General features: G+C 45.4%; 1 protein-coding gene across 1 annotated transcript; it reads left to right on the forward strand.

Moving 5' to 3' along the window:
- The first annotated feature begins 19,422 nt into the window (after positions 1-19,422).
- LOC138288596 (uncharacterized) lies at positions 19,423-20,713 on the forward strand. Its single transcript, XM_069230099.1, has 2 exons — positions 19,423-19,942; positions 20,059-20,713. Exons 1-2 carry the CDS (start codon positions 19,460-19,462, stop codon positions 20,686-20,688), a joined length of 1,113 nt encoding a protein of 370 aa, XP_069086200.1. The 5' UTR covers positions 19,423-19,459; the 3' UTR covers positions 20,689-20,713.
- Positions 20,714-21,371: the final 658 nt, after the last annotated feature.

The following is a 21,371-nucleotide window of genomic DNA, read 5'->3' on the forward strand; positions in this document are numbered from 1 at the left end:
ACATGTTCCTCACATTTCTGTGGCAGAAAGTTCTGGAATCTGAGAGGAACCACAAATTTCCTTCCACCCAGCGTTCCCCCAAGTCTCCTGATAAAAATGATACCTCACTTGTGTGGGTAGGCCTAGCGCCCGCGACAGGAAACACCCCAAAGTGCAATGTGGACACATCCAAATTTTTGGAAGAAAACAGAGGTGTTTTTTGCAAAGTGCCTACCTGTAGATTTTGGCCTCTAGCTCAGCCGGCACCTAGGGAAACCTACCAAACCTGTGCATTTCTGAAAACTAGAGACCTAGGGGAATCCAAGATGGGGTGACTTGCGGGGCTCGGACCAGGTTCTGTTACCCAGAATCCTATGCAAACCTCAAAATTTGGCTAAAATAACACATGTTACTCACATTTCTGTGGCAGAAAGTTCTGGAATCTGAGAGGAGCCACAAATTTTCTTCCACCCAGCGTTCCCCCAAGTCTCCCGATAAAAATTATACCTCACTTGTGTGGGTAGGCCTAGCGCCCGCGACAGGAAACACCCCAAAGCGCAACGTGGACACATCCAAATTTTTGGAAGAAAACAGAGGTGTTTTTTGCAAAGTGCCTACCTGTAGATTTTGGCCTCTAGCTCAGCCAGCACCTAGGGAAACCTACCAAACCTGTGCATTTCTGAAAACTAGAGACCTAGGGGAATCTAAGGAGGGGTGACTTGCGGGGCTCGGACCAGGTTCTGTTACCCAGAATCCTTTGCAAACCTCAAAATGTGGTTAAAAAAACACATGTTCCTCACATTTCTGTGGCAGAAAGTTCTGGAATCTGAGAGGAGCCACAAATTTCCTTCCACCCAGCGTTCCCCCAAGTCTCCCGATAAAAATGATACCTCACTTGTGTGTGTATGCCTAGCGCCCGCGACAGGAAACGCCCCAAAGCGCAAGGTGGACACATCCACATTTTTGGAAGAAAACAGAGGTGTTTTTTGCAAAGTGCCTACCTGTAGATTTTGGCCTCTAGCTCAGCCGGCACCTAGGGAAACCTACCAAACCTGTGCATTTCTGAAAACTAGAGACCTAGGGGAATCCAAGATAGGGTGACTTGCGGGGCTCGGGCCAGGTTCTGTTACCCAGAATCCTTTGCAAACCTCAAAATTTGGCTAAAAAAACACATGTTCCTCACATTTCTGTGGCAGAAAGTTCTGGAATCTGAGAGGAGCCACAAATTTCCTTCCACCCAGCGTTCCCCCAAGTCTCCCGATAAAAATTATACCTCACTTGTGTGGGTAGGCCTAGAGCCCGCGACAGGAAACGCCCCAAAGCGCAACGTGGACACATCCAAATTTTTGGAAGAAAACAGAGGTGTTTTTTGCGAAGTGCCTACCTGTAGATTTTGGCCTCTAGCTCAGCCGGCACCTAAGGAAACCTACCAAACCTGTGCATTTCTGAAAACTAGAGACCTAGGGGAATCTAAGGAGGGGTGACTTGCGGGGCTCGGACCAGGTTCTGTTACCCAGAATCCTTTGCAAACCTCAAAATTTGGCTAAAAACACACATGTTACTCACATTTCTGTGGCTGAAAGTTCTGGAATCTGAGAGGAGCCACACATTTCCTTCCACCCAGCGTTCCCCCAAGTCTCCCGATAAAAATGATACCTTACTTGTGTGGGTAGGCCTAGCGCCCGCGACAGGAAACGCCCCAAACGCAACGTGGACACATCCAAATATTTGGAAGAAAACAGAGGTGTTTTTTGCGAAGTGCCTACCTGTAGATTTTGGCCTCTAGCTCAGCCGGCACCTAGGGAAGCCTACCAAACCTGTGCATTTCTGAAAACTAGAGACCTAGGGGAATCCAAGATGGGGTGACTTGCGGGGCTCGGACCAGGTTCTGTTACCCAGAATCCTTTGCAAACCTCAAAATTTGGCTAAAAAAACACGTTACTCACATTTCTGTGGCAGAAAGTTCTGGAATCTGAGAGGAGCCACAAATTTCCTTCCACCCAGCGTTCCCCCAAGTCTCCCGATAAAAATGGTACCTCACTTGTGTGGGTAGGCCTAGCGCCCGCGACAGGAAACGCCCCAAAGCGCAACGTGGACACATCCAAATTTTTGGAAGAAAACAGAGGTGTTTTTTGCGAAGTGCCTACCTGTAGATTTTGGCCTCTAGCTCAGCCGGCACCTAGGGAAACCTACCAAACCTGTGCATTTCGGAAAACTAGAGACCTAGGGGAATCCAAGATGGGGTGACTTGCGGGGCTCGGACCAGGTTCTGTTACCCAGAATCCTTTGCAAACCTCAAAATTTGGCTAAAAAAACACATGTTACTCACATTTCTGTGGCAAAAAGTTCTGGAATCTGAGAGAAGCCACAAATTTCCTTCCACCCAGCGTTCCCCCAAGTCTCCCGATAAAAATGATACCTCACTTGTGTGGGTAGGACTAGCGCCCACGAAATGAAAGGGCCCAAAACACAACGTGGACACATCCAAATTTTTGGAAGAAAACAGAGGTGTTTTTTGCAAAGTGCCTACCTGTAGATTTTGGCCTCTAGCTCAGCCAGCACCTAGGGAAACCTACCAAACCTGTGCATTTCTGAAAACTAGAGACCTAGGGGAATCTAAGGAGGGGTGACTTGCGGGGCTCGGACCAGGTTCTGTTACCCAGAATCCTTTGCAAACCTCAAAATGTGGTTAAAAAAACACATGTTCCTCACATTTCTGTGGCAGAAAGTTCTGGAATCTGAGAGGAGCCACAAATTTCCTTCCACCCAGCGTTCCCCCAAGTCTCCCGATAAAAATGATACCTCACTTGTGTGGGTAGGCCTAGCGCCCGCGACAGGAAACGCCCCAAAGCGCAAGGTGGACACATCCACATTTTTGGAAGAAAACAGAGGTGTTTTTTGCAAAGTGCCTACCTGTAGATTTTGGCCTCTAGCTCAGCCGGCACCTAGGGAAACCTACCAAACCTGTGCATTTCTGAAAACTAGAGACCTAGGGGAATCCAAGATGGGGTGACTTGCGGGGCTCGGGCCAGGTTCTGTTACCCAGAATCCTTTGCAAACCTCAAAATTTGGCTAAAAAAACACATGTTCCTCACATTTCTGTGGCAGAAAGTTCTGGAATCTGAGAGGAGCCACAAATTTCCTTCCACCCAGCGTTCCCCCGTCTCCCAATAAAAATTATACCTCAACTTTTGTGGGTAGGCCTAGAGCCCGCGACAGGAAACGCCCCAAAGCGCAACGTGGACACATCCAAATTTTTGGAAGAAAACAGAGGTGTTTTTTGCGAAGTGCCTACCTGTAGATTTTGGCCTCTAGCTCAGCCGGCACCTAAGGAAACCTACCAAACCTGTGCATTTCTGAAAACTAGAGACCTAGGGGAATCTAAGGAGGGGTGACTTGGGGGGCTCGGACCAGGTTCTGTTACCCAGAATCCTTTGCAAACCTCAAAATTTGGCTAAAAACACACATGTTACTCACATTTCTGTGGCTGAAAGTTCTGGAATCTGAGAGGAGCCACACATTTCCTTCCACCCAGCGTTCCCCCAAGTCTCCCGATAAAAATGATACCTTACTTGTGTGGGTAGGCCTAGCGCCCGCGACAGGAAACGCCCCAAACGCAACGTGGACACATCCAAATATTTGGAAGAAAACAGAGGTGTTTTTTGCGAAGTGCCTACCTGTAGATTTTGGCCTCTAGCTCAGCCGGCACCTAGGGAAGCCTACCAAACCTGTGCATTTCTGAAAACTAGAGACCTAGGGGAATCCAAGATGGGGTGACTTTCGGGGCTCGGACCAGGTTCTGTTACCCAGAATCCTTTGCAAACCTCAAAATTTGGCTAAAAAAACACGTTACTCACATTTCTGTGGCAGAAAGTTCTGGAATCTGAGAGGAGCCACAAATTTCCTTCCACCCAGCGTTCCCCCAAGTCTCCCGATAAAAATGGTACCTCACTTGTGTGGGTAGGCCTAGCGCCCGCGACAGGAAACGCCCCAAAGCGCAACGTGGACACATCCAAATTTTTGGAAGAAAACAGAGGTATTTTTTGCGAAGTGCCTACCTGTAGATTTTGGCCTCTAGCTCAGCCGGCACCTAGGGAAACCTACCAAACCTCTGCATTTCGGAAAACTAGAGACCTAGGGGAATCCAAGATGGGGTGACTTGCGGGGCTCGGACCAGGTTCTGTTACCCAGAATCCTTTGCAAACCTCAAAATTTGGCTAAAAAAACACATGTTACTCACATTTCTGTGGCAAAAAGTTCTGGAATCTGAGAGAAGCCACAAATTTCCTTCCACCCAGCGTTCCCCCAAGTCTCCCGATAAAAATGATACCTCACTTGTGTGGGTAGGACTAGCGCCCACGAAATGAAAGGGCCCAAAACACAACGTGGACACATCCAAATTTTTGGAAGAAAACAGAGGTGTTTTTTGCAAAGTGCCTACCTGTAGATTTTGGCCTCTAGCTCAGCCAGCACCTAGGGAAACCTACCAAACCTGTGCATTTCTGAAAACTAGAGACCTAGGGGAATCTAAGGAGGGGTGACTTGCGGGGCTCGGACCAGGTTCTGTTACCCAGAATCCTTTGCAAACCTCAAAATGTGGTTAAAAAAACACATGTTCCTCACATTTCTGTGGCAGAAAGTTCTGGAATCTGAGAGGAGCCACAAATTTCCTTCCACCCAGCGTTCCCCCAAGTCTCCCGATAAAAATGATACCTCACTTGTGTGGGTAGGCCTAGCGCCCGCGACAGGAAACGCCCCAAAGCGCAACGTGGACACATCCACATTTTTGGAAGAAAACAGAGGTGTTTTTTGCAAAGTGCCTACCTGTAGATTTTGGCCTCTAGCTCAGCCGGCACCTAGGGAAACCTACCAAATCTGTGCATTTCTGAAAACTAGAGACCTAGGGGAATCCAAGATGGGGTGACTTGCGGGGCTCGGGCCAGGTTCTGTTACCCAGAATCCTTTGCAAACCTCAAAATTTGGCTAAAAAAACACATGTTCCTCACATTTCTGTGGCAGAAAGTTCTGGAATCTGAGAGGAGCCACAAATTTCCTTCCACCCAGCGTTCCCCCAAGTCTCCCGATAAAAATTATACCTCACTTGTGTGGGTAGGACTAGCGCCCACGAAATGAAAGGGCCCAAAACACAACGTGGACACATCACATTTTTTTATAAAAAGCAGTGCCTACCTGTGGATTTTGGCCTGTAGCTCAGCCGGCACCTGGGGAAACCTTGCAAACCAGCACATTTTTGAAAACTAGAAACCCAGGGGAATCCAAGATGGGGTGACTTGCGGGGCTCTGACCAGGTTATGTTACCCAGAATCCTTTGCAAACATCAAAATTTGGCCCAAAAAACACTTTTTCCTCTCATTTCGGTGACAGAAAGTTCTGGAATCTGAGAGGAGCCACAAATTTCCTTTTACCCAGCGTTCCCCTAAGTCTCTCGATAAAAATGGTACCTCACTTCTGTGGGTAGGCCTAGCGCCCACGAAAGGAAATGGCCCAAAACACAACGTGGACACAACATATTTTTTCACAGAAAACAGAGGTGTTTTTTGCAAGGTGCCTACCTGTGGTGTTTGGCCTGTAGCTCAGCCGGCCCCAGGGGGGGGCAGAAATGCCCTAAAATAAATTTGCCCCCCCAAACCCCCCACCCCCCCCCCCCCCGGGAGCGACCCTTGCCTACGGGGTCGCTCCCTCTGCGTGACATTGGCGCCAAAAAACAAATCCCAGGTGCCTAGTGGTTTCTGGCCCCTTGGGGGCAGATTGGCCTTAAATCGGCCAATCTGCCCCCAAGGGGGCCAGAAATGGCCTAAATACAATTTGCCCCCCAGGGGAGCGACCCTTGTCTGATGGGTCGCTCCCCATCTCTAAAAAAACAAACAAACAAAAAAAAAAAATAATAATTCCCCTGCTGCCTAGAGGTTTCTGCCCCCCCCGGGGGCAGATCGGCCTAATAATAATCCGATCTTCCCCCATGGGGGGCAGAAATGGCCTAAAATAAATTTGCCCCCCAAACCCCAACCCCACCCCCCCCCGGGAGCGACCCTTGCCTACGGGGTCGCTCCCCCTGCGTGACATTGGCGCCAAAAAACAAATCCCCGGTGCCTAGTGGTTTCTGTCCCCTTGGGGGCAGATTGACCTAAACTCTGCCAATCTACCCCCAGGGGGGCAGAAATGGTCTAAATACAATTTGCCCCCCTGGGGAGCGACCCTTGCTTGATGGGTCGCTCCCCATCTCTAAAAAAACAAACAAACAAAAAAAGAAAGAAAAAAAAACATTTGCACTGGCGCCTAGAGGTTTCTGCCCCCCCCCCCAGGGGGCAGATCGGCCTAATAATAGGCCGATCTGCCCCCGGGGGGGGGGCAGAAATGGCCTAAAATAAATTTCTCCCCCCCCAACCCCCACCCCCCCCGGGAGCGACCCTTGCCTACGGGGTCGCTCCTCCTGCGTGACATTGGCGCCAAAAAACAAATCCCCGGTGCCTAGCGGTTTCTGCCCCTTTGGGGGCAGATTGACCTAAAATCGGCCAATCTGCCCCCAAGGGGGGCAGAAATGGCCTAAATACAATTTGCCCCCCAGGGGAGCGACCCTTGCCTGATGGGTCGCTCCCCATCTCTAAAAAAACAAACAAACAAAAAAAAAAACAACAAAAAAAAAAATTCCCCTGGCGCCTAGAGGTTTCTGCCCCCCCGGGGGCAGATCGGCCTGATAATAGGCCGATCTTCCCCCAGGGGGGGCAGAAATGGCCTAAAATAAATTTGCCCCCCCAGGAAGCCACCCTTGCCTAAGGGGTCGCTCCCCTTGCGTGAAATTCACGCAAAGAAAAAGCTCCCTGGTGTCTAGTGGTTTCTGCCCCCCTTGGGGGCAGATTGGCCTCATCAAAATATGCCAATCTGCCCCCAAGGGGGGCAGAAATGGCCTAAATATAATTTTCCCCCAAGGGGAGCGACCCTTGCCTAAGGGGTCGCTCCCCACCTAAAAAAAAAAAAATGAACCATAAAAAAAAAAAAAAAAAAAAAAAGGTCCCTAATGCCTAGAGGTTTCTGCCCCCCCTGGGGGCAGAAAAGGCCTTCCCGAAAAAATGCCCCCCATGGGAGCGACCCTTGCCCAAGGGGTCGCTCCCTTATGTGAATTTCAATAAAAAAAAAAAATTCCTGGTGTCTAGTGGGGTTTCAAAAGCCGGATTGCAAGCAATCCGGCTTTTGAAACCCTCGGAGAGACTTCAAAGGGAAGGAAATACTTTTCCTTCCCTTTGAAGCCCCTCCGGGCCTCTCCCAGTGATTGAAAGAGAAATGCTTCTGCATTTCTCTTTCAATCGCGATGGGAGAGGCCCCTGTGACAAATCAGCGCGCGCGCGCTGACGTCACAGGGAGGGGTGGGGGGATCGGGGGCGGAAGGGGAAGGTCTTCTCCTTCCATCCCCGCCTTGGGGGGGGAGGGGGATGCACGGGGGCGCGCCAGCGCGACCCCAAGTTCCCCTGTGCCATGGACGAGATGATCTCGTCCAAGGCACAGGGGAACTGTAGCCTTGGATGAGATCATCTCGTCCAAGGCACAGAACAGGTTAAATGCAACTCTATTTTATGCAATATATATATATTTATTCATTCGGTCTAAATTTAGACCATTAAAATACAATAAAACAATCATACATAGCAATAATAAAAACTTGTGTCCATGATTCAAAGATGCCATACAATTTGAGCTAAAAATGCATCTACAAAAACTATTAAAACCATAGCTACTCACATAAAAGCAATCCTAATAAAAAGAAGAAGAAAAATTCGAACACCAGCAATATACAATATGGTGTACTGTAAGAATATAAAAATGATTGTTAAAACATTACTTTTGGGAGTAAATTATATAAACAATTGTAAAAGTAATCTACAATTTAGACAGCATTCAATGCCAATTTGACAGCACTATAGATAAAAAGATTAGTAAAATCACCAGAACACTTGGTTAATAATAGTTAAAGGTAAAATATGCATTCCAAAAATCATAACCTAAAGCCCCCCAGTGAACCTGAGATATTTAAAATCCACACACTGGTTAGGTAAAATTCCCCATCAGAGTTGAAATATGTGACACATCAAAAGCCTAAAGTCTGCTTGACTTATCCAAGGAAATCTAGTTGGAGTCCCCATCCATAAGCTATAGAGTACCAATCCAACTCAGAGCCCCGAGGCTAGGGTGAACCTATGACGGATCGACCAAGCTACAGACAGATATTTGGTGACTGAGCTTACTACCAACATGGATGGGTCATATTTGCATATTCTGAAGGCATTAGCTCCGTCCTGCAAAAGTAAAACTTCGCACAAAGGGATGATACACCTCCCTCTAGGGCTCTCATAAAGGGGACAGAAGAACAGCACGTGCTCGGGTGTTTCCTTGCATCAAAGACAATTTATGCATCTATCAGTCGTGGAATTACTTGTCGACCAGCGGGCTGTAAAACTGTTAACAGATAAAATGCCATATTTTAGCTGGAGGAATGAGGCGCGGGCACGTGCAGGCATATGGAGGTCCATGAAATTCTTAGGCCGGGGTTCATGTTTAACCTGCAGAAACTCAGCAGTCAACCGGCCTACCCCATTGCGGTGGAAAAGCTTGTCGTTAATTTTCACCCAGGACCTCCCTTTAACAAATTGTCTAGCGTTAGCAGGGATCAACTCGGGGTACTTCCAGTAGTGAGGGAAACCTAATTTATCCCAGATGGATTTCATCTCACTCAACCATAGGATTTTTTCCCAAACCTGCAGGGATGTTATGAGATCTCTTATTGCCGCCCTAAATGGTTCAAGTTAATCCGTTTTCTATATTTGAATCCAGTATAAAAGCGGTCTCAGACCGGCTGTGTCTTGAATACTATTTAAACCTAGATCAAATCTGAGAGGGATCATTGGTGTGCCCTTCCCTAACCTGGATACATGTCTGAGAAAGTGATTTTCTTTAGTTTGTAGAATATCCATTTGTCTGTAGGAACCCCAGAGTTCCGCTCCATACAGGGCCACAGCACGGATTTAGACTTTGTAAATCTCGGAGATTGGATTCAACGGGAGACACACTGCAGCTCTAGCCTTGCGTTCTAGTGCCCCAGCCCGTTGGCTTATAATGAGTGCCCCTTTTCTGATAGCTGCTTCCCATCTGCCAGAATCCGTTAGCCTAATACCCAAATAATTGAACTCTGAGACTCTTTCCAGAGAAATTGAATTAATTACTATTTTTGCACGAGATCTCTTTCTCGAGGCACTAAATATCGTAAATTTTGTTTTCTTTACATTAACATCCAGCCCATAATCTCTACAGAAATCACAGAATTGATTAACCAGATTTTGGATTCCCATTGGTGATTTAGCTAGCAGGATAGTGTCGTCCGCATAAAGCAGACACTGTATTTTCTTCCCCGCCAGCTTGGGCGAATCATTGATACATATCTCTAAACATTGAATACAACTGTTTATGTATAGGAGGAAGCGGTTAGGGGCAAGAACACAACCTTGTCTGACTCCTCTTTTGATGGCTACTGGGTGTGTCAACTCGCCATCCTTATCACACCTTATTTGTGCATAAGTATTCTCGTGCAGTCGAACAATGAGTTTCAAAAGACCTTTTGGAACGCCCATATTGGATAGTGTCAACCATAACAAGTTTCTGGGCACCAAATCAAATGCAGCCCTGAGGTCAATGAAAACCCCATACAGGTTACCCCCCCAAGGTCCACATTCTTCCATTTGACTGATAGGAACCTCAGGGCTTGATCTATGGTACTAACTGCAGGTCCAAACCCTGCCTGTAGATTAGCGATAGCTTCGGACTCTGAAATCCATTCATCAAGATGGAGCAGAACTTGCTTCGCAACATTTTTTGGGAGTTGTCAAGTAGACATATCGGACGGTAGTTGGCAGGGTCACTGGGACTACCTTTTTTGAAGAGGGGGACTATCTCAGCTCCTTTCCAAGAGCGCGGGACAGGAGCTCCTGCTGCAACTGCATTACAGACTAGGTTTAAGTAAGGGGCCCATATGTCAGGACTTGTCTTGTATAAGTCACCAGGGATCTTATCAGGACCCGGGGCCTTTCCCCAATTCAAAGAAATTATTGCAGCTTTAGTTTCTGCTAGAGTGAATTTAATTGGGGTGGCCCCTGCAGTCAAGCTGTCATCAAGGTTCCTAAAGGTAGCTTCGGGTGGCCCTTCATATAATCGACCAAAGTGCTCAGCCCACACTGCAGAGAGGATTGAAGTGCCAGGCAGAGGGGATGAATCCCCACTGTCATCTGCTATCAATTTCCAGAACCTGGAAATATCATTTACTTTTGCAGTCTCCAGGATAGCTACCCATCTAGACTCCTCCCAACTCCTGCGCGCCCTACAGCATTCCTGTTTGTGATCCTTCCTTGCTTGTTTTATATGCTCTGCGTGACCCCCTCTCAGGGCTCTCAATAACTTATGCCGGGCTTCCCTACATGTGTTGCTGAACCACCCTGCGCTGCTCTTCTAGATTTACTAACAATCTCTTTAATGAAAAAATACTTTAAAGAGTTAAACAGTTCATTATGAACTGCTAGAAGCCCATCGCTGTCCTCTAAATACAAAAGCATATGCTCCATTTGGTCTGCTAATAAACTATATATTGATGTAAGGATACCAAGAGAGGTATTGACAGACTCCCATTTAACATTACGTCTGTTATTTGTCAGAGCAAGCTGTTGTGCATGTGCCTTAGGGTGGGGAACTTCAAGTGAAGGCAGCAGGCTCCTGGTCGATAAAACCAATGGATCGTGGTCACTTTCTTCGTGATCTAGTACCCTGATGTCAACCATGTGACTCCACAATTGAATATCAAATCAAATGTAATCAACCTGGCTCCTGTGAACTCCACGCCTGAAAGTGTGGTGAGAATTAACATCTGAGTGGGAGCAACCATTGCAAGCTCGAAGACCGTGTGTTAGAGTAATGTCTACAACTTGATGAGCTATTCTATTCATCCTGGGTCTTTTACTTGACACTAGTTGGGGGATGCCCCAATAGGCATGCTCTTCTTTATATAATTCTTGGGCCAGAGGATAGGGCTCAAAGGTAACGTTAAAATCCCCTGAAATTAAGATGAAATTGGAGGAAATATTGCTATGCAGGAAGCTATCCACATGGTCAGAGCGTTAGACTCATAATTACTGCCCGCACTCCTATTGTAGATGTAGATTATTAGGAGAGGTCTCTCCTTAAGGGTCGATACTATTAAGGCCTGTATATCAGGGGAACCCATATCTACAACTGCAACCTGGCAGCTTAACCATATGAGCAGCCCGCCCGAGGGTCTCCCGGAGGTCGCCTTACGCGCTGCAACCAAGTAGCTTTTGAAGCGAGATCCATATTTAGGCCCCAATGCCCATGTTTCTTGAAAAAGACATATTTGATGTTCGTCTATGAATTGGCCCCATTCTGGAATTTGCATTTTGTTCTCCAGCCCTTCTATGTTCCAGCTAAGAACAGTATCTAATACATCTGATTTTCCTTGCCAAGCTTCGCACAGGGATTGCGCTATTTTAGAAGTAATACAACTAGAAAGCTTAATATCCCTCATGATCCTAACTGGGCTACTCGGGCTAACATAACCCTTTATTTTATTGCCCTGGAGATTACTCACCCCGCTGGGATCGAAGCCAATCGTATTCATATCCAGTGACTTGGCAGGGGAATTAAACCCAGGGTTGCAGTTGCAGGCTGCGCTGATCGCAAGGGTTCCCCCCTCCTCACTGGCTCCTGAAAAGTTATTCTCGCTAATTCCCAAATTACAGGGATCTTTCAGGGTGGATGGTATGAGTGATATAAGGTCTCTAGGAACTGGGTAAACAGTCTGCTCAATCTCAGGGCTACTCGTTTCTGCTCCCCGTAGTCCCTCTCTTAGTCAATCTACCTCAAAGAGGGAAGATTAAGAGAGTCTGCGGCCTAGCTCCCGGGCAGACTGCGGCTGGGCACAGTGGTAGCCTCTGTGCGCCGTTAACGGCTCACTGTTGGATGCTGTGACTGCTGGGGGGTAGAACACTTGGAGTCTACACAGAGAAACTTCCCCTGCTAAGGGATAGGGTCTATGAGCATTTGAGGAGAGCTGCTGAACAAGAGCAGATGAGTTAAAATTAATGACAATACAGTCCGCCATACCGAACTTCTCCAACGAAACCACGCACCTCACCCTCCTCACCATCAGTATCGAGGGTACCATATGAAATGCAAACCTAGCATATGTATGTAACCAGTGTATAACCTTGTTTTTCAGTTCGGTAAAAGATTCTGTGATATTGGTTTTGAGTTCAGGAACGTTTGTGATAACAAGAACATATGGGCATGATTCCGGTGGAAGGTGTAAAGTTCTAGATCTAATCCCACCATTAATCTGCACCGTCTCCGGGGAACCTGATTGATGATGCTCATGTACAGAATTAGCTGTGCAAACTTTTATAGCTATGTCATTACAAGAAGCTAATCCTCCAGTTCCTTTCAGAAGGGGGACAGAGACCTTGGAGTCCTTATCCTTTGGGAAAATAACCTCTCTGTCAGTTGAATCCCCCTCATGGTTCTTGGGAAGCAAAAAACCCCTACTCATTAGTGCAGGAAGACTGCCATCACTGACACAAGGTTGACTCATGACGGAGGGGGGAGGATGAGATTGAAAGTCTGCTTGGGAAGGAATGGCTGACGACTGGATCTTGATAGCTACTTCCAATTTCTCCTCAATCGCTATGAGGCGAGCTGCTATAGGGTGGAGCATCTTGGTAAACTCTTCTTTTATGGATTCCATTATATGGTCAATTACCGGTCGGCCATTGGCACTTTCTTGGGGATTTGTAATATCATCATTCCCAGAAACAGGGTCCGGATTAGGGGAGCTCGAGATACGGGATTGTTTATTCCTTATGATAGTCTCCCTTCGTTTCCTTTTCCCTTTGTTATTGGGATCTACAATGGTTTCGGACCCACCCTTGGAAGGGCCCGGAATTGGCAGCATCGATACAGATAGTGCAGTGGAATCATCCAGAATTTCGGCTGAGTGTTCCTGACAATTTCTGGGGGGGATAGTGGGAGGGGTGACCAATGCAGACTGTGAGTCTGATAACTGTAATAGCTGAAGGGCATGAATACCAGGGGCCGAGAGTATCGAGGCAGTTAAGCGACGTTGGACCATTTCTATCTCTTTTTCTAATGCTCCAAAGGCCTTTTGAAGAAATCCGTCTAAGGTTTTGTTGTTGCCATGTTTATCCTGGGCTCCCGCCCCCTTCTGTCTGCCCATCCTTTCCTCTTATTTCCACCAACTTCACACTTATTCTGCGATCTCCTCACTCGGGCTCCTGCTTAAACTCGGTTAGCCCCTCTATTCCCACCAGCTAGGGCCCTGCTAGCACAACTAATGTGGGACACCTCACCTGCAGTGGACTTAGAACTCCCCAAATCACACTGTTGTCGATCTGGGTTAAAGTTGTTGGGCCCAAGAATGGTAGGATAAAGAGATATGGCCCAGCCCGGCCTCCTCCGGTCGCTGACGGGTGCAGGACGGGCCCGCCCTTCGCCAGGGCACATCCCGCGCGCACGAGTGAGTTTAAAGGGGCCTCTGGTCCCACACCTGCAGCTTCCGGCAACAGCGCATCCCGCTAGGCAAGCGGGCGCGCAAGTGAGTTTAAAGGGGCCTCTGGTCCCGCACCTGCAGCTTACGGCAACAGCGCGTCACGCTAGGCAAGCGGGCGCGCAAGTGAGTTTTAAGGGGCCTCTGGTCCCGCCCCTGCAGCTTCCGGCAACAGCGTGTCCCGCTAGAAAAGCGGGTGCGCGAGTGGGTTTAAAGGGGCCTCTGGTCCGGCCCCTGCGGCTTCCGGCAACAGCACATTTCTTTTCTCATCATCTCATGCTTCCTTTTGAACGTCTCTCAATTCACCCAAAGACATTGAAACTAAACTTACTAAACACAATCAGTATTCTCAATACTGTGCACAGAACTGATTATTGATTCACTTTGTTCAGTCTCTTGAATCAGGGTGTTACCGCCCTGGTGGACGGAGTGGTACATTGGCGGTTTGGCTAAAGCCAAACCACCAATGTCATATAATGGGGAGAAGTACCGCCAGCCTGTTGGCAGTACTTTTCTCCATAATACCGCCATCCACCAGGGTCATAATGAGGGCTTGACTCTTCATCCTAGGTTTGACTTGTAACCCCATCATGTGGACAGTAAACCACACAATTTATCTTGCAAAGCACAGCTCTGCCCAATACTTAAATCACACAAAATGAACTGAGGATTATTCTTCATTTACCTTATTTTTACAAGGGCATCTGCTGTGACTTGATTAATAATCTATTTGTTACTGATCCCTACAACATGGACTACTTTTCCCAAGAGGGGTAGATTTGAGACTTCCACAGAATGAAATGTATAATGGTTAGCTACCTTAACAGTAAAAAAAAAACATTGGCCATTGACTTCAACGTCAGTGTATGAGCTGGGTCTACCTCCAGGACTGCTTCAAATAGGCAATCCTCCTCCCCTCTGAGGCACCATCACTGGGAATTATTTTCTGGAGAACATTGAGGGTACTCATTATTCAGAATCAATGGATTATATAGCATTTTGTTTTCCATGTTTTGCTGCAAGAATGGGAATGTAAGTATACTCATGCAAAGCTATCTCTGATCTTGAATACTCTGCACAAATGCTAGTTGGGCTGGGGACACTGACTGTGCCTGTATCAAATTCATATTTCTCTGCATCTGAAGAATGGAATCATTCTTAATTCAATCTAGATTCTGTCAATATTCCTGCTTCCAATGCTCAATTTTAGCACAAAAGTGACAAGCAGTGCTCTGCTTTAACAAGTCAACATTGCATTAGCTCCTGAGCTGTTCACAATTCCTCTTCCACAACCTTGCATCTGCATTATTCCATTTACCATTTTCACACCTTGCATTGAGGACATTCCATTCATTCTATCATTGTCAAAATGTATATAATCCAAATCAGAACCCATCAATTGATTTCTATTAATCCTGCCAAAATCCTTCAGCTGGGCAACCATTAGGTTCTCTTTCATTTTCTTCTGATTCTCATCAAATTAATCTCTACTATATTTGTCAGGTTTCAGAATTTCATCTACATCCTTTGTCTGCGCCCACATTTCTCTTTGCTGTATATGATTACTAAGCTCTGGATGCAGAAACATAGCAAACTCAAGAACAAAACCACTGCCACCTCTTAACCCGGGGGCTTAGACTCCACAATGTTTCATCAAATCTGCATTAGTCTCCCATATTAACCATGCACTGATTCCTGCTGCGCTTGTGAAGTTCTCAAAATCTTTGCCCAATTGATATCTTTCTCTGGATCCTTCTCTGTCAAGTGTTCAATCACCTGCTGGTATCTGACAACTACCTCATCAGAAGGTGGATTATTTGGCACAACCCTTGCTGGTTCATCAGTCAGCCAAGCAACAGAAGCCTTACACTCAGAGCACAGATTACTGGGGATCACAATCTCAAACAATGAAGTCACTTACATGCATTTTCAAAATAATAGTCAACGTATGAACCTCCTTATATCACTTTTCAGGGTCTTCCCTCAATTCTGGAAAATTTGTCATAAAGGCATAAAGATTAGCTTTTGTCAATGGCATGCGCACACAATTCCCTTCATCTACTTCTTTAAATGGAAATGCTGAAATCATCTGTTTCTGGTTCATTGGCAGACTCCTTCTCCTTCTTTCTTGTCTCTATAACTTTACTTTTATTGGTCGCCCATCTCTTTCATCTTGCCCTCAAATAAATTCATACTCTGAGCCCTTGTTATTAAACCCTAACCTTTCATTTCATTATTAGTAAAGTACATTTTGTAATTTCTTCTCACATTTTTAGTTTTGCTATGGTCAACTTCACACTTATCAGCCAACTCCTCAAGATTACTGTGAGCCTTGTTGCCACATCCTGCATCTTAGTTGATCAAATATCTAATTTCTTTAACATAATGGGTTAATAACCTTATTCCAGTCAACTGTTCTCTGTAGCATTTTTCCAGATTCCATTTTTAGAAGCTTGACATTAGTAAACCTCTCTTTCTGAGGTTCTTCAATGACTGCAGTAGTGGCTCTCAATTCAACAAGGGCAAGAGAAACAAATGTAGTATCCCTACTAGTACTCTGCATTGCTGTCATTGCAGTTTCATGCTGGGCACTTGCTGTTGTACTCGCAAGCACAAAAATAGTTGTTCCCTTTGCTGATATATTCACACTATCCCCTGATGTCCCTGTATCAGGCACTATAGTGAGACTAAGTACCTGTCTCTGTACCCCATCTACATATGGAGGAGGTCACAAACTCATAAGGCCATAAGCCCTTCATTTGCTTTGTAGTTTTCTTTCCCTTCTAAGTGGCCTTGCAATTCCATATATATAGCACCTCAAACTAAACTGAGTAGGTCTAAGTAGAGGCTTTCTATCATTCATGGTCTGTCTCAGGAAACTCAGCTTTCTATTGTTAAATGTACTCTCCAAATAAAATTGCAAGTTCTTGTCAAAAGCAGTACATGCATGCCATCCAGAAATCCAGGTACATGTATAAACCATAATGTCCTTCATCATTTCGTATACAGGTGTTCCCTCAGTAGGTAATTTCTGACCCTCAGTACACAGTACAATAAAGACCTTGAGCATTTTCAACAAAGTACCCATTTTTTCTTCTCAAAATTACTACAAAATCACACAGGACAAGCTAGTGAACCACAGGGAATCCTAGAGTGGCTGTGTCAAAAGTCACCCTATCATAGGGTGGCTTTATCAGCAAGCAACCGATGGCAGCAAGTCACTGTGGTTACCTCTCACAAGTCTCAACATAGCTCCCTGGCTGACTAACCAGTCACACCACTGCCTCTCTTTGAGTGAGGAAAACAATCGCAATGCCTTCTTTAATTAACATACACCAAATAAAACAAAATAAACCTTGTCTGCTCAACCTAAATAGGGTGAAAATCAGAGAGTTAGAACAAGACGTCTTACAAACAAAAGAAAGAAGAACATCACGTCTTTGCCACAGTTTACATAACAATTCACACTATGCAGACCTCCATTCAGCAGCAATCTACCTCAATTGTCGATTTTTCCCCAGTGCACTTAGGAGCAAAGACGCCACACCATATTAAACACAGAAAATGTTGAAAGGAAAACTTTCTTAAATTCAAAAAGCCCTATCTCTGTGTATGCGGCACCTTGCATAACATACTACCTCATGCAAACAGGTAAAACTACAATTTGTCAAGGTCTTGGATTTTAACAAATCCGTGAACCAAATCCAACCAATAACAAACAAAATTCCTTTTAAAAATAAATAAGAAAAATACATCAAAACAACATTGATCAAACCACCAACTGAGCCCAGAATCAAATCGCATAACAAAACACTTCACTTATGACATAGCAATCCATTTCTCATTGTAACATCAAAATCTCAGTTGCAGACCAGAAACACACCAAACGCACACAAAACACAGGAATCATTCCACTGTATTCATACTTACAATCCAGAGCACTCAGGAACAGCACTGCAAGTCAGGTTTCTCTGCAAAATCCAGCTCCTGGTGGATTTTGGACAAACCACTGTAATCTACTATGAAAAATACACTATCACTTTGGACTGGCTAAAAAGCGAATTTACAGACAAAAAATACGGCACTCTTTAACGTGTAATCATCCTCTGCTACCAAAAGAACTGTGGAAGACCAACACTTACCCTAAATTAAGATACCCAAAATGTACTTCGGACAGTGTTCCCACAATAACTGGTTGGGAGACAGTGTTAAGCCTCAATTTTAGAAGGCAATATGCCCCTGCATTAAATCACCTCCTGGTACATCAAAATAGGATGAAATACAATGCATTAAAATAAATTCAATTTGGAAAGTGATTGGGCCCACTCTGTCACTGATCACTAAATGTTAAAGGATTTTCTTTAAACATTTAGAAGTAAAGCCTTACAGAATGAGGGCCTGACTTAGTTCCTGGCGGAGGGGAATACTCTGTCACTCCCATCCACATTATCATGATCCCATATTATCCTATACATGATTCCATAGTATCCTATGGAGGTCATAATACGGCAGAGAGATATCTGTCAGGATTTTGACAGAGTAATCCCTCTGTCAGGATATCAATCAGGCTCTAAATGCCATGAAAGCTCTTGCAGAGGTAATCAGAATAGGTAAAAATCTGAAATTATTCTAAATCACAAATGGACAGCAAAATCAAAAGAACAATGGGCAGCATCCCTGGCAGCATCTAAGGGCCACATGCATTCGCAAACGGTGGGAATGCCCGTTTGCGAATGCAAAAGTGCCTTTCAGTATGGATGAAAGGCATTGGAATGCAAATTTAAGGAATCGCTAAAATAGCGATTCCTTAAAATTGCGAGCCAGTTTAGAGAATCGCGAATTGCGATTCTGTAAATAAGAAATCGCAAATAAGGAATCCTTATTTGCGATTTCCTAAGCACATGTATGAAGCTTTTCCTTCATGAGAATTGGGCATTAAGGAATCGCAATTACCACCAAGTAAAACTTGATGGTAACCATGTACAAATTTAAAAAGTGCACTAAAAATGCATTTTTCAAATTGACATGTAACGCACACATGCCCCTTTGGCATGTGTGTGCCTTACATGTCCTAAAATATTTTTTGGGGGTGCCTTAGGCTCCCAGCACCCTGGTGTTTTGCATTTCCTAAATTGTGAATTCCAGTTAGGAATTTGAAATTTGGAAAATGCAAAAAATTTGCAAATATGGTGCTACAGACACATGGGGACGAATGGGCTCAGAATCACTATTTGCGATTCGGTAATAGCATTTTTAAGAAATCGCTATTACCAAATCGCAAATATGATACATACTATTTTGCAATTCAGAAATAGCGATTTCTTAAAAATCGCTATTAGAGAATCACAAAGTGGTTTCTTCATACATCTGCCCCTAAGTCTCCAGGGAAATCTTCTAGCTCACATCCAAAATAAAGAGAGTAGTAGGAAGGGATACCTTTAATCACCATATTAAAAGTGACAGTTATCCCGCCCCGGATATGACGTCATATCCGGTGGCTGGGACTTCCGTTGTCCCTGAAAGCCCTCCCCGGAAGTGACGTGTGTGCATGGGGTTGTCAATTGGGCTGGGCCCTCATGGTGTCACGTGTTAGCCCTGTGTCTGGGTCCTAGCCCCTGGGTTTTGGCCTATGAGATATGTAAAAAGTATGACTTAGTGATGTGCACGTGGTTTCAGAGCTTGAGAGGGACAGGTCTGGACATGTCAGACATTCATGCCCAAGTGCCAGTTAGGGGCCCTCATGGTGTCACGTGTTAGCCCCCCCCTTTTTTTTAAATGTTGCATATAAGGAGCTGGTTAGAACCGGCTGTCAAACCGTGAACCAGGGTTGAAACAGTTTGGCAAGGTGCCATGAAGAGATACAATCCGATCGCAAGAAAAGCAGCCTCCTCAGGGGCCCTGAACACTATTGGTAGATATTACCGGACCCTCGCCCCTCTTACGATGGATGAGAATGCACAACAGGGTGTCCCTGCCACCCAAGATACCGATGTTACCGGTTTTGAAGAGGAACTTTGCTACCGGCTTGAAAAGCTCAACCTCAAGGCTGTGTCGACCCAGATATCCCCTATTAAGGGGCCCGACAGCGACAGCAATGCCTCGAAAGATGAATTAAGTGTTGCATCTAACTTCATAGACATTGAAGATGTTGAAGAATGTGTAGCACCACCGAATTCGCCCATCTATGAAGACATGGGCGACCAGGAGGCCACCGAGTCAGAGGCCGTTATTGTACAGCCATCAGGTGTAAGCTCCGGCGCTGTTTCTGCCCCAATGGACCTCTGCGACTCCCAGGATTTCAGAGGAGCCTCTGAGTGTGATGCGAATATGGAGGTTGGTAATGACAGTTTTGTTATTTTTTTTTTTTTTTTTTTTTTTTTTATGTCTGTATACTCTAATGTCATACATTTAACTAATAATGTGTCTTGTGTTTTCTGTTTGAACCCTAGAACGTAGCTGAAGAAAGTGAGCCTCTAGAAGGGTCAACTCCAAAGGTTAACGCCGTAAATTTTTACTGCTTATGCTGTTCCAGACAGTCTGGAAGTGTTACAAGCCAGAACAAAGAGCCTCGTAAGAAATGTGTCTGCACCTACACTAGCCGCGATTTTGAAAAGGAAGCTCCGGGCGTACCCTGGGCCACCATATGGCCAGTTAAAGGTTTTGCAGCGGCCGCTGTGAACGCATGTGTTAAACGGGATTATTATGATCTTTGTTACGGGCATAAAATTAATGCGCCTCAACAGGATGCTCATGAATGTTTATACGATGCATACACACCAAGAATAATTCGCCACATTTGTAGTCGGATAGACCCTCACCGGGTATATAAGTTGTTAAGGGTTGTGTATGGGCTGTCGGCTGTGAAGAAAGGTGTCCACAGTGATATGATTAAGGTCTTGGCTGCGGCTGTCAATGAGATCCGATACGCTGCTGAGCCCTGCTCAAAACTCGACCGCATGCATGGTATGTGTCCCCACTTTGACATAAGTATGTTAGAACGGGTTATAAAAAGACGAATGTGTGACATTTATTATAAAAACAGAAGAATGAAGTCTCTAGCCCCACGAAAGCTGTTTTAGAAAAATAAAATAAATTAATTAATTAAAAAAAGTAGACCATGAATGTGTTACTTAACGCTCCATACTTACTCACTTTTAGGCGGGGAATCCGGGTATCGAGATGCAAGATGCCTATGAGTTACAACCGGGCTACATCTGTATCGGGAGATTGATTTTTGTGCTGGTTAAAGAAAGAATAGCTGAAATACATCCTATGACTCTGCGGTATCTGAACATTTCGGAACCTTCAGCCTTGTTGCAATGTAGCAGTCATTTGTGTATCGCCAAGTGGTGTATCAATGGGCGGCTAAACGCATCTGTTGAATGCCAGACCTCGGACAAAGACCACATTCGAGAGTTAAGACTTTCACCTGAGACGGGGATACACGAGGCGTTGGTGAACATGACTGAAGATTATGTCACAAATAAAGGTTCGGAATGGTCCTGGTTAGAACTGTATGAACTGTTGAATTTTGTCAGTATCCTGAGTGTTCAGAGTTATAGGCGTGGGGAGCGGGAAGTCCTGTCTAGAGCTATTGAGAGTATAGCTATAAAAATATCAAAGTTTGTGACGCTTAGCGTTTGTGAAAGGCCATACTCTGAGTAACATGTGTAGTGGGTGTTGTACTATGTATACGTTTGTAAAAAGACCACAGCGGTCCAGCGTTATGACATCTATAAACTCTGTAGCACAAAATGTCAAA

Source organism: Pleurodeles waltl, chromosome 4_1, assembly GCF_031143425.1.
Source record: "Pleurodeles waltl isolate 20211129_DDA chromosome 4_1, aPleWal1.hap1.20221129, whole genome shotgun sequence".
Lineage (NCBI taxonomy): Eukaryota > Metazoa > Chordata > Amphibia > Caudata > Salamandridae > Pleurodeles > Pleurodeles waltl.

Coding starts and splice junctions, on each gene's coding strand:
- LOC138288596 (XM_069230099.1), top strand. CDS start 19,460: ATGAAGAGATACAATCCGATCGCAAGAAAAGCAGCCTCCTCAGGGGCC. Junction 19,943..20,058: donor AGTGTGATGCGAATATGGAG/GTTGGTAATGAC, acceptor TTTGAACCCTAG/AACGTAGCTGAAGAAAGTGA.